This window comes from Choristoneura fumiferana, chromosome 3 (assembly GCF_025370935.1).
Source record: "Choristoneura fumiferana chromosome 3, NRCan_CFum_1, whole genome shotgun sequence".
Taxonomy (NCBI): domain Eukaryota; kingdom Metazoa; phylum Arthropoda; class Insecta; order Lepidoptera; family Tortricidae; genus Choristoneura; species Choristoneura fumiferana.
Genome location: NC_133474.1, coordinates 13,487,493 through 13,502,978, shown reverse-complemented (window position 1 = coordinate 13,502,978; position 15,486 = coordinate 13,487,493). Strand labels below are relative to the sequence as shown.

General features: G+C 37.4%; 1 protein-coding gene across 12 annotated transcripts in view; it reads right to left on the bottom strand.

Moving 5' to 3' along the window:
• Positions 1-9,807: 9,807 nt before the first annotated feature.
• The window catches only part of CadN (neural cadherin), a 409,301-nt gene continuing 403,622 nt past the window's right edge, over positions 9,808-15,486 (bottom strand). For 7 of the 12 annotated variants that reach the window (XM_074085732.1, XM_074085729.1, XM_074085735.1 and 4 more), the window contains 2 exons: positions 14,871-15,104; positions 9,808-13,347 (listed from right to left, as the gene is read on the bottom strand). In XM_074085732.1, coding sequence (XP_073941833.1) covers positions 13,241-13,347; positions 14,871-15,104 — 341 coding nt within the window. In that variant the 3' untranslated portion in view covers positions 9,808-13,240. The remainder of the gene's footprint in view (positions 13,348-14,870; positions 15,105-15,486) is intronic. The other 5 variants (XM_074085734.1, XM_074085730.1, XM_074085741.1 and 2 more) reach the window with 1 other exon arrangement.

The window sequence follows — 15,486 nt, the reverse complement described above, 5'->3', positions numbered from 1 at the left end:
TATATAACTAGAATAATGGTGACCATACATTTGAGATGCTGCACAATGCTATAAAAGATTTAATAAAAAGTAACACCACTTTAAGACGAAAGTGGCTAATCCCCAAAGCAAGACTGGATTAACAGGGACATCATAAGAAACATAAATAAAGAAACGAGCTATGGCACAATTAAAGAAAAACCCACAGAGAGATGACCTTGTATTGAAGTTTAAGAAACAGAGAAACAAACTACTATCATGATGAACAAGACTAAAAACAAATACTATCAGAATTCTTTTGAAAAGTGTAAAAACGATCCTAAAACTATGTGGAAACTATAAACTCTTTATCTAATAACACAGAAAGGTCAAGCTGTACCCCCTCAAAACTATTAACAGTTACCGGCATAATTACAAATGAACAGGAAATATGCGAACATTTTAATCATTTCTTTGCAACAATTGGTTCTGAATTAGCCAACAAAATACCATCTAAGTATCATAATAGCACTAATGCAGCTACAAACCTAATGTCACAAAAGCGGCTGTAATGGTAATGCTTTAACAATGTTGTCATCAATGTAGCGAAGTCGAAGTGCTGAAAATAATAGTGATCTTGATCCACACTGTAGTTCGGGCATAGATAATATCACAACCAAATCTATAAAGTGTTTAAAGCATTATTTTGTACCAAAACTAACGGCTGTATTAATGACTGTCTTGCTAAGGGTTCATTCCCAGATTCACTGAAAATAGCTAAGGTAACACCAATTTTTAAGTCGGGTAGTAAAATGGACGTTGAAAACTATAGGCCAATCTCAGTGCTGCAATCATTTCTAAGATATTTGAAAAAATAATGTACAAACGTTTAAGCGATTATCTAACAGAAATCAAATTCCTTTCTAACAAACAATACGGATTTCGCTCTAAATCAGGCACACTCTCTGCAACAATTGACTTAGTAACTAAATCAAGGCAAATATGGATGCCAAAAAATTGCTCTTGGAATCTTCATTGATCTTAAAAAGGCATTTGACACAGTAAGTCATTCGCTGCTGTTGGAAAAGCTCGGGGGCGTAGGTATCACAGACAATGCATACAAAATGTTTGAATCATACTTGCACAATCGCTTTCAAATTGTAAAAATTGGTAATGTCCAAAGTTCCCCTCAACTTATTACTTGTGGCGTGCCCCAAGGCTCGATTATTGGCGCTTTATGTTTTTTGATTTATGTTAATGGTATTTGCCAAGTACCCCTACATGGCGAGATAAGCCTGTACGCTGATGATACATGTGTGTTTTACTTCGGACACTCTGTGGATCAGGTACAAACAATGGCACAGGAAGATCTTCATACTCTCCACGACTGGTTTCAACACAACCTACTTACTATCAATATCGCAAAAACAAGCTACGTAATATTTAAATCAAAAAAAAAGAAAATAAACGATGTCATTCCACTTACTATTAACAATATACAAATTAAAAGATCTACAGAGGAAAAATATCTCGGATTAACATTAGACAGTGAACTCACGTGGAAATCACATATAAATAAAATCCGCTCTAAACTCATATCGTTGCGGGGCTGTCTGTTTAACTCTGTGAACTGTTACCCTCGCCAAGTGCGATATACTATTACAAACTCACTGGTAAAATCTCATCTGAACTACCTCATAGAGATATGGGTAGTGCTACTAAAACTGCATTGAAAGATTTACAAATTTCACAGAATAAAATAATGAGAACACTCTTTGGCTATGACTCTCACACATCCAGTCGTAAAATCTATGCGGAAACAAAAATGTTTAATATTAATCAACTCTATTTTTATAACACTTGTATACTAGTTAGAAAAATATTAGGTAAAAAAATCCACACCGAACTAATCTCAAAACTAAAGTCGAACATGGCCTCCGTCCTCTACGAAGCGCTAACAACCTGTCTCTTAAATCGGCACGAACAAAGTTTGGCAAAAGAAATATAAATTATGAGGGGGCACAGTTTTACAATAAATTACCTAAATCTATCAAAGAGAGTGAAAGTTTTAATATTTACAAACGTAACTTAGCGAAATATGTTATTGAAAATATCTAAATCCGGACCTGGGAATATTTAATATTGTCATGTATACGGTAGACAGGTGGTTTTACTAAAAATTAAATTTACTTAAATCTAATTAAACTAAGACTCATAAGGCATTGTTATATTTGTTCGAAGTCAAAACTAATCAATTCAATTCAATTCTTAGAAGTATAGCTCCATCGATACTATCGATGATTCGGCCAATGTCGAGGTTGGAAAAGACACTATCGGTTAGCCTAACTAATCCATTATGCTGTGTAACAACAAGTTACTTGTACCTACTTTGTATTGAGCGCTGCAATTGTCTCGTGTGAATTTAACTTTTACCCACATGGCGTTCAAAAAGTGTCTTCCTGTGTGCCTATGTAATCGTTAATAAACTCTAAATGTTAAATAATTGTTAGTTGATGAGCTAAAAGAATTTCTTTGCTCACCCGCGACCTTATGTAGCTGAGTTTGTGCAGGATATGCAATAAATGAATTGCTAGTTGTTGTAGTAAAGTTGCGCGACTGGTTTGCTAATTGTAAGTACAAAACAATATTAAATGTATAGAATTAAGTTTTAAAAGTTGCATGTTAGTTTAACTTGGTGTATTTTTCGGTGCTCGCGTGAAACTGTATGTTTAAGCATTTTCTCAATAAGTGAAATGTAAATTTCTTTGAGAAATAAGTTCTTAACCATATATCCGCATGTTTGCTGCCAATAATTGTTACTAAATCTAAGAAAACTAATGTATAAATTCTCGTTGATAAATTCATCTAGCTCGAATTCAGTTTCTAATATAAAGTTAAATGGTCAAACTATTGAATTTGAAAATACAAGTATTTTTTAGGAATAACGCTCGATTCTAAACTACAGTGGGGACCTCACGTCACAGCAATCGCGGGTAGAATTGAGCTCTGCTGCTTTTGCAGTTTGGAAAATACGGCAGCTAACCGATGTGCGGCGACGGCAGGTGTATTTGGCTTACTTTAATAGCATTATTTCGTACGCCTTATTTTATGGGGATCTGCTGCAGACATTGAGTCAATTTTTATCTTACAAAAGAGAGCAATAGAGCATTTATAATTTGAAGAAGACGCGTGAATCTTTAAGATCTTTTTTTAAGGAAAGATATCCTAACCCTGCCGTCGCTTTATGTTTTGAATAATCATGTATGTTAGGAAGAACATATGTGATTTTCCCACTAACGTCGATAAGCCAAAGGCTACTAGAAACAGGGAGCTTAAAGTTCCATCTTACAGACTGGCTAAAACCAAAAAGTCTTTTCTGGGAAATTGCATACGTTTTTATAATAAATCCAAAAAATATTATAAATGAAACGGATACAAAATTCCAGATCTATTGTCAAGAAGACTTAATATCAAAGGCGTATTATAAAGTTAATGATTATATCATGGACAGGGATATTTGGAAATAATTCGATCCGCATTAGCGATCCCTTCAAATAGCGAACCTACTGTGTTTCAAAATAAAGTTTGTTAAATATTTGTGATGTATAATATCATTTATAATATTGTAAATCTGTTTAAAAAAAAAAAAATATACCTCGTTGAGTTTCTTGCCGGATTCTTCTCAGCAGAGGTTTTTTCCGAACCGGTGGTAAGATTTTTGACATTCATAAGTGCTTGTTAAGCCTAAATGAATAAAGATTTTTTGACTTTTGACTTTGATTTGAATATTATAAATGCGAAGGTTTGTAAGTCTGTCTGTTTGTTTTTTTCACGCCTAAACCGCTTAACCGATTTAGATAAAATCCGGTATACAGATAGATTGAGTCCAGGAGAAAGACTTAGGATAGTTTTAACCCGAAAATTCGCTTAGTTTCCGGATAGCGTTAAAGTAATTCTACGCGGACGGAATCGCGGGCAACAGCTAGTGGGTAGGTAAAATTTGGTTGGGTTAAACCGTCAACTTTTTTTTCTATAAATATCTAACAACTTAATTACTGGCATTGCAACATGAAATCTCATCTGATTACAATTTTATATGTCCTGTGTCTAGCCCTTTGCCATATGCTGTGCCTATTTAATTTATTTTTAACTACAACTACCTATCGTTACATTTAAATTAATTAATTCATTCATCTCTTCGAATTGTTAACGTTCGTAGACATGCTTACGCACATAAATGAATACTAAATAAATACTAAAATATCCATACTTCCATACTATACTATATTATTATAAATGCGAAAGTATGTTTGTATGTTTGTGTGTTTGTGTGTCTGTCCGTCTTTCACGCCGTAACGGAGCGTCGGATCGACGTGATTTTTGGCACAGAGATAGTTTATGCGCCCGAGAGTGACATAGGCTACTTTTTATCTCGAAAAAAATCTTCCCGAGGAACAGCGCGCGATAACCGTATTCGGTTAATGCGTGGCGTGGTATTCCACGCGGGCGGAGCCGCGGGCAAAAGCTAGTTTATTATATTAATGTTGAAGTTTAAAAGTTGTTAAAGCGTTGCCGTAAGCTAAATCTACGATATTGCCCATTGCAAGTATCATTTAAATCAAAATCAAAGTTCTTACTTATATATAGATACTTTATACAGGTTATGAGTATATACAGGTATAGTCACTGCCTAATTACTATTTGTTACACTACAAGTCTGACTAATCAACACTCGGAAACTCAAGCTTACCTACACTTAATTGCCATAGTTAATTCATCCAGGCATTGCTTTAAGCCTCAAATTAAGGTAAAACAATCTGGCTTGACATCCAATCCTACGTTGTTAAGTTCTCAAATTTCTATATAACGTAACTATGTCAGGTTGTATTAGCTTTGCGAGTCTCATGGGGTCTCTTACATTTGCGAGATAAAGTAAGAATACTGTGGGGAACTTTATCATATTTATGGATATTTTTCGTAAGGATATAGATATTCTTCGTAAATTTAGTCTTAAGAATCTGTGTTAATAAAAAAATACTCAAGGATTTTTGGTAATATCGGTAGTATTATATCTACAGTGTGCTAGAAAATCAGATGCGGATATTTTGAGGATCGATTATTTGCTTCGTTGTTAAGTAGTTTCAATTGAATTAAATAAAAAAAAATACAGTTAATGTTCATGCAAGGATGATTATTTTTGGACGGAATGGTATTTTTGTATGAAACAAAAAAAATATTACCACATAATACTTAAATAACTTATGATAACTGATTCTTAGGTTATTTATTACATACCCTGAAAATATCCGCCCGCACCTAATTTTCTAGCACCTTATGCCTTGTAATTTAACTAACAAATTTTTCGACTATAATTTTTGCTCATTTTATACCGATACGAGAACAAGAAGTTGAGACGCTTCTTTTTTCCGTGTGTTCTAGCACAAACTTACTAACAATGGTTTTATGCACTTACTATCTCAGAAGAAGGTAATACTTACTCGAATCTAGCGCTTACTGAGATCACAGATAAACGCAGTCACAGATGAGGGTAGACAGCGCAGCAAGTGGCCTGTACCACTACCATGAGTTTACAGTGACTGTACTCGATAGCGACGGCGTAAAGTATTTGTATGGAGAAATGTACAGCGCCTCTACAAATAATTTACGCCGTCGCTATCGAGAACGGTCACTCATGGTAGTGGTACTGAGACATATCTGTCGTTCCATCTATCTGATTAATCAACTGTCAATCTAAATCATGCCTCATCATCATCAATAATCTTGACCTGAATTCATTGGCAATCCAGGGGACTCTTATGACCCAGAGGGTTTCGTGCGTTCTATTTAAGCCTTTGGATTCCTCTTGCCGGAAGAACATTTGTCCCATCAATTAAGATAACAAGACGTACAAGTTAATCTTACAAGCAAAACGATGGAACACAACAAAGTCGCTCGACCCTTGTCCCAAAACAAAAATCAGAAGAAAAACTTCATTTAAATTGTGTGATTACATGAGATAGCATATCAATTTATCTCTACCGGTCTCAGGTGTAGGCAAGGTCCAAGGTTTTTACATTGGGGCCCGTTTTACGTATAAATACTATTCAATGGAAAAAATCAATTGTGTAAACAAAGCATTTTTTCACGATTACTCCGTAGTTACTTACATTTGAACGCCAATCCCGATCATATTCACATCTCAATGAGCTCAGCACTGTTTTTAACAATCATTTTATCATTAAATAATCGTGTAAATATGTTTATTTTATAGAATTAAATGGAAGACGAAAATCCGTTATATTTGTCAAATTGACATGATAATTTTTTCCTCACCGAAGTTGGTCTATGGTCGGTCTAGTCTCTGGAAATTTAGTGCTGTACCAACAAAATTAATTATTTGACTGAACCAACCTTACCTACGATAATTATGGCTGGCTCTGCAAATTAATTTATTCGTAGATATTAATTATTTGTGTTAAGTTACACTATTTAATGAAGGTTTATAAAGGTTTCTAATCCTATCCTACTATCCTACTAATCCTACTAATATTATAAATGTGAAAGTTTGTGAGTGAGTGAGTGAATATGTTCGTTACTTCTTCACGCTGAAACGGCTGGACGGATTTGGATGAAATTTGGCGAAAAGTTAGATAACATAGGATACTTTTTATCCCGATATTCCCATGGGATAGGGATAAAATCTTGAATAACAACCGCTCAGCTTTGTCATGAAAATTGGTATATAGATAGTTTGACATCTGGAATAAAACATAGCCTACTTTTTATTTCGATATTCCACGAGATAGGGATAAATTTCGAACTAATAACCGCTGGGCTTAGAGTCATGAAATTTTACCATGATTGTTTTTAATGTAATGTCAATGAAAACAACGATTTAATTTTCGGGAATTCCCACGGCAATTTTTAAAATCCGGTATTTCAGCTGTTGGACCTAATGATTTACGTGTGCGAAGCCGTGGGTAAACACTAGTTGGACGATAAAAGAGTATTATAGTAGAAATTATGTAGATTTCTATTTACTAGTACTTATCATATTTACTGTGGAGTCCATTGTTGGACCAAACAATCATTTTGAATCACTTCCCTGTGTCTACTCTCATTTCCCTGTCTTATGTAAATTTAAAAATGCCTCTTCTAAATTATATCGAAAATACAAACTGAGACATGGATGCACAGAAAACCAGAAAAAGAGACCAGCGCTGGGAATCGAACCTAGGTCCTCAGCAATCCGTACTGCGTACTATAACCCTACACCACCGTTGGACAGGAGTCAAGATACAAATTTCTCCTATGCACACATATCTCAGGTTGCCTTTTCTACTACGCTACTTAAGCAGCAAAAAATTCTAAATTAATCCATATTTTAACTGACCCTTTCAATTCTAAAATACTCCATCATAAACCTTGGGGAAATATACGTCAAAAAATATAAGTGGATATACATGTTTCACCATTTTAAAAATTCTACCCTTAAAGGGGTATAAAGGGAGTGTAGTTTGTATAAAAAAACGTTAGGTATATATATTTGAAGTATACCTAATTCTAAAACTTCGGAAATGCTATTAAACATTTTAAGTTAAAAGGGACATGGAAACATTGTGAATGTGAGGATAAGATGATAACTGATTCTTAGGTATTTATTACATACCCTGAAAATATCCGCACCTAAATCTAACTTATGTGTAATTTTAACAAATTTTTCGACTATAATTTTTGCTCATTTTATACCGATACAGAACAAAAAGTTTGTGCTAGAACACACGTAAAAGATTAGCACAAACTTACTAATGGTTTTATGCACTTACTATCTGAAGGTAATACTTACTCGAATCTAGCGCTTACTGAGATCACAGATAAACGCAGTCACAGATGAGGGTAGACAGCGCAGCAAGTGGCTGTACCACTACCATGATAAGTGACTCAAATAATTTACGCCGTTATCGAGAACGGTCACTCTGGTAGTGGTACTGAGACATATCTGTCGTTCCATCTATCTGATTAATCAACTGTCAATCTAAATCATGCCTCATCATCATCAATAATCTTGACCTGAATTCATTGGCAATCCAGTGACCCAGAGGGTTTCGTGCGTTCAGATTCCTCTTGCCAAGAACATTGTCCCATCAATAAGATAACAAGACGTACAAGTTAATCTTACAAGCAAAACGATCAAAGTCGCTCGACCCTTGTTCAGAAGAAAAACTTTCATTTAAATTGTGTGATTACATGAGATAGCATATCAATTTATCTCTACCGGTCTCAGGTGTAGGCAAGGTCCAAGGTTTTTACATTGGGGCCCGTTTTACGTACGTACTTATTAGGGTACGTGAGTCATCACAAACTTAAGCAACGTTAGGTCGCTATTTATTAGTCTGTACCTACCTACTTGAAAAGTTTTCATTTACCATCACGTAAAGTATGTACTACAAAAATACGCAACAGAAATGTATGTTTGTTGTATATTACTCACTTATTTTAACGGGTTAACCTTAAGCCTAGGCTAGGCTAGGTTTAGGCTTGGACCTCAAAGCCAGGGATACACTAAGGGACAAATGTCCTGCGACACGTGTAGCAGCGACGTCGGGTGAAGTGGCGCGACCTTGCCGGACTTTGCTTGACATGTCTGGCAACATCGCGCGACAGTAGATTATGTCAGGCGAAATTGACCGGCTTCGCTGGTCATGTCGCCGACACATGTGAGACATTTGTCCCCTAGTGTATCCCTGGCTTAAGGCTGCGTTTCAACCATAGATGTGCGGGGATGAGTTGCGAGGAATGTGCTTTGATGAACCAATAGAATCGCTTCATTTACCTATCCTCACTCAGAACATTACGGAGTGCAATCTCGGTATTCTGAAATCTCGAAATACCGAGATCTTGCACGAATTTTTACAGTGGATCCATCAGACGATGATGATACCTAATAACATGTCTCTATCTTCAATAGCCGCAAAAACACCTCTCTCTCTCTCAATGAAGAATTACATTTGAATTTGTAAGCCCACCGATAAGAACACTCTTTATGTGGTAACTTGTTAATTATTTGATAAACTTGTTAAACAAGAAATCAATCAATTACAATCAGGCAGGGCAGGAGTCTGCAATCAGAAGGTGATCAGTGGTGCCAACAAGCATAGAGGCAGAACGGGCCTTGACTGCTGCTGGTTATCTGGCATGAAACATCTGAAGCCAGTTGGCAGACGAAAAGCTCGATTATGTTGTATTTTGGTTTGGTGGAAACGGAGCCTAAGGGTCTAATTAAAATTTTAGATAACGCTAACCTGTACCTAACCATATAAAACGGCGAAATATCTTTTTTTATTAGGTATTTCTTAAGTACAATACAATAAAATTTTCATACTAAAAATACTTTCATCTCGCTACTCGATAGTGGCTATAAGTGGGCGTCGGATATCTACATGAGGCTTTTCAATTGCGGCTCCCCCATACCATACCATAAGCGAACGTGCTGTTTATTTGTGCCGTTTATATGTAAATTTTGTGCCGCTGAGTATATTATTAGGGCACTATGTTATATGTCATATAATATTTTCAAAGTTATATAACATGATAAAACTGTATAGAACATTAGTTACAATTTGTTATACAAAACAATTGTTTTATAACGTTATACAACACTTATAACAGCCAATGTGGGAGCACTATAACGTCTAGAAACTAAGGATTATTCACCTTCAGGCTATTCGATTTCCATTGAACACAAAGTTTTGCCCTTTGACTTGTCACAGTTATGGTTCGTCTAGTCTAGATAATAGATAAGCTGAAAACTCAAAGCGGGAGTAGGTTCGTTTGAAAATAAACTAGATCTCAAAGTTTTTCACATTTTTATTCATTCTTTTATGTAATCATCAGAGTTGTACAACTAAATAATCACAGTTGAAACAATCATAACTAGGTATCGATTATGTCTAAAATAAAATTAAGTAGGTACGCCGGCGACGGTGGCGGCGCGGCGCCTTGTACTGGCGTGCTCTGCTGTTTGTGTAGGTACGTGCTTATTGCTACTAGTAGTAGGTATTTTGGTAAAATCTTTAGAACTATACACAAAAGTTATTGGTATCCTTAGGGCCTCCGCTAAGTCGTGCTGGTGCAAGGCGTGGGCACGGCGCACTGCTTCAATAAAAAAGAGACCCGCCTCACGCAGCGTTGCTCTATTAGATGACATGAAACAAGCACGCCAACAGGGCGCCCGCGCCGTGCACCCGCGCGAATTAGCGGAAGCCCTGTATCCTTCGAACGCCAATGATTTCAAAACTGGTCGACAGCTCCTGTGTCAGAGCACAACCGAATTTTACAGATAGTGGTCTGAACGACGCAGTGCCGTAGAATTGTACTGAGGTGTGTGCATTTATTTGCTTGAGGATTAAATTCACCTTGCTGAGGCGTCTTGGGAATACAAAAGTTTGTCGTTGACGTTCAAAGGGTTTTCAACGTTCAGAAATACAGCAACGTCTAGCACGGCTGCGTCAGTTTCGTTTATCGCTTTTGTTATTTGAGATTTGGCAAGTACTCAGCTTCTGCCCACCGAACCATCGTAAGTTAGTGTTGAGGCAAAAATCTACACGGCTTACGGCACCAGATGGTGAACCTCGTTTGACGCTGTTTAACAGAAGTACAACTTTAAATATGGTAGGATTGTATGTTAAAAAAACTGTAACTAACGACTGTGGGCTAGCCGTGCTGTTACTTTACTCCTGTTGAAATCAGTACAGCGAGCGCAGCTGTTTCCCGCGTCGCATAAATTGCGACTACCAGTAGTGATAGCCGTTTGCAAGTGCACGGAGTTACTAAACTATCGACCGCAACGACACTACAGCACCCGCTCAACTGTTCAGGCTTAGTTCGAATGATTGCTAAAATCCGTAGGTTGGTAACATATTAAGCGTAATTAGTCTCCCGCCACGTTAATTTGAAGCATTAACGATGAGCGCTTGCATTAGTTGGGTACTAAGTAGGTTGGTACCTAATCAAATACAAATGCGTCTATATCAAAATTTTCTTCAGCGGCCATAATTTTCATAAATATTTCGTGAAAGACGGTGACGGTAGTAAAATGCCCGAATATTCATCGTAGGATTAAGAGTCTTAAACGCGCAATCATCTGAACTAAGCTTAATGAGGAAAATAAAAATACACAAAAGACAGAGCCTCTAGTAGGGAGGTAACGGTGCGAGCGTTGGCTCGGCGGCGCACCGTAGTCAAGTAAACTTATACCATTCCTGTTAATAAACAGTTCCAAAAGCTTATAATATAATCTTGTATAAGACTGAAATATAAAAACGGACTGAAAAAACTATCGTAATTCGTTTATTAATGTATGATTACTGGCAGTGTAATGATATTAATAAAACTTAATAAAAACATGATGCAGCTCGGATTATTAGGTAAACTATATTTTAAGTAGGTATACTTATGTGAATAATAATTAACGAGAATTGCTTTAGTATTGTTGTAGAATGATATCTAGAGGTGTTCGTATCGAGTGCAAACTATAGGGTGACCTTACAGTAAGGTATTCGTAGTCTATAATTAAATAACCGAATCTACAAAATCTTAGGCTTTCAAACGCATAATAAAATCAGTCATTTTAACACAATTCAGTATATTCTAAAATGTACACTGATCGTTATTCGATGTCGAAGTGAGACAGTCTATGGAAACATTACCCGGTAGATATATTAATTTACTATAAATTCTTAAAAATTAATTTATAAATTAGTGACTCCTAATGGTTCCCAATAACTATCTCACGTCAAAATCGTTAGAATAGAATTCTAGCACAACACTCTTAATAAGTTATTGATATTTTCCTAGGTGCGACTAAATTTATTTATGTAAATATATACGAATAAATAAAGTGCAAACACTTAACGCTACCGTCATCAGCCGCGTCCATAATGCTAAAAAATTGGCACATTCCCATTCATGCCTGCGCCAGGCCGCGGCGGCGCGTGCGCAGCGCACCGCCCGCCGGCGCACTCCCACGCTGCGGTGATCCACGCTGCGAGACTTTACAGATGTACTATCAAACCATCTGAACCTTGGTCCACTGTGGAAACTTATCACAGGAAATGCCATAGCGACATTCAAATCTCAGTAAAACTCACTATGGCGCCTACTTTGAAATCGTTCTACGGTGGGTCGGGAGCCAAATGGTTCAACTGTACCTATATACCTACTCATGAGGCCGGAGATGCATGCATGTATGTCTCAGAGCAAAGCGAGATATTTTTTCTTCTTCAGCAGGTACATACATAAACTGTATCTCCAGTCTTAGTGTGGGTATATCCGTAACATATTTAAACGCATCGTGGTATCACTTTCACACACATGCACACGCATACCCACGCTCGCACGCACGCACACAACCATCACAAGTCTATATGCAGCCACACATGCACGCAACGGAAAACTCTTCACGAGCCATGACTATTATTTATTCGTTACCTACTATTTCCAGATAACCTATCTTTCTAATACTACACGGAGACGTTAGGAAAGGAACACCATAGTTACTGTACAGTTTATTTTTTTTCTTAAAACTATAGTAGAATTAGAATTACTTCCATATTTGCTAAGATATTCAGGGGTAGTTGCGTAACATTATATTTATGTACATCCCCTCGTGAATATTCCACTGTCAAATGAGCATTATAAACTCAACGGTCCGAATGGACACTTTCATCTAATTCAATCACTATTATAAAATATAACATATTCTTTTATTATTCAAGTGATGTAATGCGGAAGGGCCATATTATTAAGTGTATCACGTAAAGCTGTGGACTTACAAAATACTCGTATAAATTATTCACATGTATATAGCACACTATCTACAAACACCCACGACCCGGGTTCACGCCTGGCCCTCCCGCACAAATCCGCTTACCGCAATAACTTTCAATAAAATACTGACTCATAGTATGGCTAACTCGAATAAAACTTATGTATCAAATATTTGGTGAAGATACGTTTACATATTTTATAAAAAATGTCGCAATTAAATATCTAAAACGAGTACTTAAGTTACGTTGACTACAAATAAAGTTGTATAAAATTGATAAGAATAATTAAGTCCGAGCGAGTGATTGCAGATTAGTACCCGCACTATATTTACAAGTTGCGACGCTGGGGTTCCCGGAGTCGCCGGGGTCGCGAGTGCGGCGCGCGGGATGACTGCCGCGGCTCAGTGGGGGGTAGTGGGAGACAATTGACTAATGTGGCGGGCAGGAGTGGCCGCCTACAGCTGCTCGTCCATGTCCGGGCCGTACATGTCGGCGAGCTTGTCGAAGCGCGGGCCCCACGCGCCCAGGTAGTCGTACTCGTGCGTATCGTCGTCGGTGCCTGCTGGACACATTCACAATCACTAATTGCCAGGCACAGCTTAATCGAGAGCCGAGGTAAACATGAGACGCGCGGAGATCATATATTTTACTACCCCACCTTTTTATACCTAGATACCTGAGCTCTCAATCAGGTGGTCGTCACTATGCCTGCACAGGTACACCATTTAGAATTCGCTTTATGCTCATTTGTAATAAGCGATCAGTGATCTAGTGTCACCAAAATGAACGATATTTTCATACAAAACATGAACGAACTAAAAGAATTTCCTTGCTCACCCGCGACCTTACGATAGCTAAGCTTATGCATAATATGCGTGTTCATGCATAAGCTTAGCTATCGTAAGGTCGCGGGTGAGCAAGGAAATTCTTTTAGTTTATTGATATGGCCCTCCGCAAAGTAACGCCTGATTCAATAAATTACAAAACACGAATTATGATACTGACACGACACGGATCGCGCGAAATAATCAAGATACAGAACTTTAGCGCAGCACAAAAGCTTGTGCTGTAAGATGATTCACGTTTCCAAAACCATTCTGTCTTCAGATTTACCCAACTACTAACCACATCTGTATGAACCATGTTAGCGTAGCGGTGTAGACGATCTCTAGCATGTACAATTCTCTCACACTCGCGAATACTAATTGACATATTTCGGTGTAGTTTAGTGTGTGATACTTGTACATGTCAAACTACAATTTCCGGGGTTATAAACTTGTAACTCCGTGCAATGGGAAACAGACGAAGCCAACTGTTCACGGTTCGTATGCACGACCATTCAAGACAGACTAACTACTTCTGACACTTCTGTAATACGTTGGGTGGACGAAATTGCAGGCACCAACGTAATTGATGATGAATGGTCTGTCAAATATTTGGTATAGAGCATATGAAAACGTTTACAAGCACTAACGATATAATGTGCTTATGCACTCGATTCTACTTTAAGTCAACTTAATTATCCTCAAAGTGTGAGACTAGACAGTCATTGATCGCTTCAACTAATTTAACATGACAAGTCTTATACAACGGTTAACATTAGCAATTGCTCATGAGTAATAATATCAATTAACGAGTGAATATTAGCGTTTACGTAGATACCTACATATCGGACTTATTAAAATTGTTAATTAATACGATTCTACTACGACGAAGAGATTGACATAACAGAAATTGACAAAGCTTCTCAATACGAAACGACAAGAAATATTTCTAAAAAATCTGCGTTTTTTTTATTAGTATGGGGGTTTTTAAGAGTATAAATTTTATTTCCATAGCGGTCGTGTTACAGAGCTATCACTTAACACTTATCAAATCAAGTCAAATTTACTAACTATCAGGATGCTGTTTTGCAATAGTGTGTTAACCATGATTAATTCTGCAAAACAATGACAACTCTTAGAAAAGAATTTTTACAGTTGACATTGTATTGCAAAATGACAGTGAGTTGACTCAGTATTTCAAAACAGCATCCTAATAAAAAAACACAATTATATATTAGGTATCATAGAAATGTGAGCTCACCAGAAGCAAGGCTGGATAGCGAGCCGGCGGTGCTGCCGCCGCCCTCATACGCGTAGTTACGCAGATCGTCGAAGGGCGGCGCGTTGGGGTCGCTGTCCGCGCGCCGCTTGTGCTCCTCTATGAACATGCCCACGTTGGTCTCGCCCGGCACCCCCAAAGGCACCCCGACGCCCACGCCACCCCCGACCCCCACCCCCATGGGGCCCACGCCCAGACCGACGCCCATCAATGGATCTAATTAAAGAAATCACAATCGAATTATTTATTGGCGGTCACCGAAAAGGAGACCGATATCGAGTGGCTTCTAAAAATTGGCCGTCAAACGACGTTAAGAGATTGTGATCGTTTTGTAAAGAGCCAATTTTTACGACTTTTTTTTACAAAATCGAGGGATATAATGGTAATTAAAAATGATGAGGGTCGGTCGTGTTTTTACAGCTTATGAATGTAAGCTTATTATAATGCATTTTGTATTAGGTACATTTGCTCTTAATTTAAACGTTAAAAAATCTTCGTCATTTTTATGGCATCATTAGTACTTAATTTACGAAGTACCTAACTAATTGCACGTTAGTGTAATACTGAATTATGTGGTCTTAAGCCCTAGTGAAGTCTT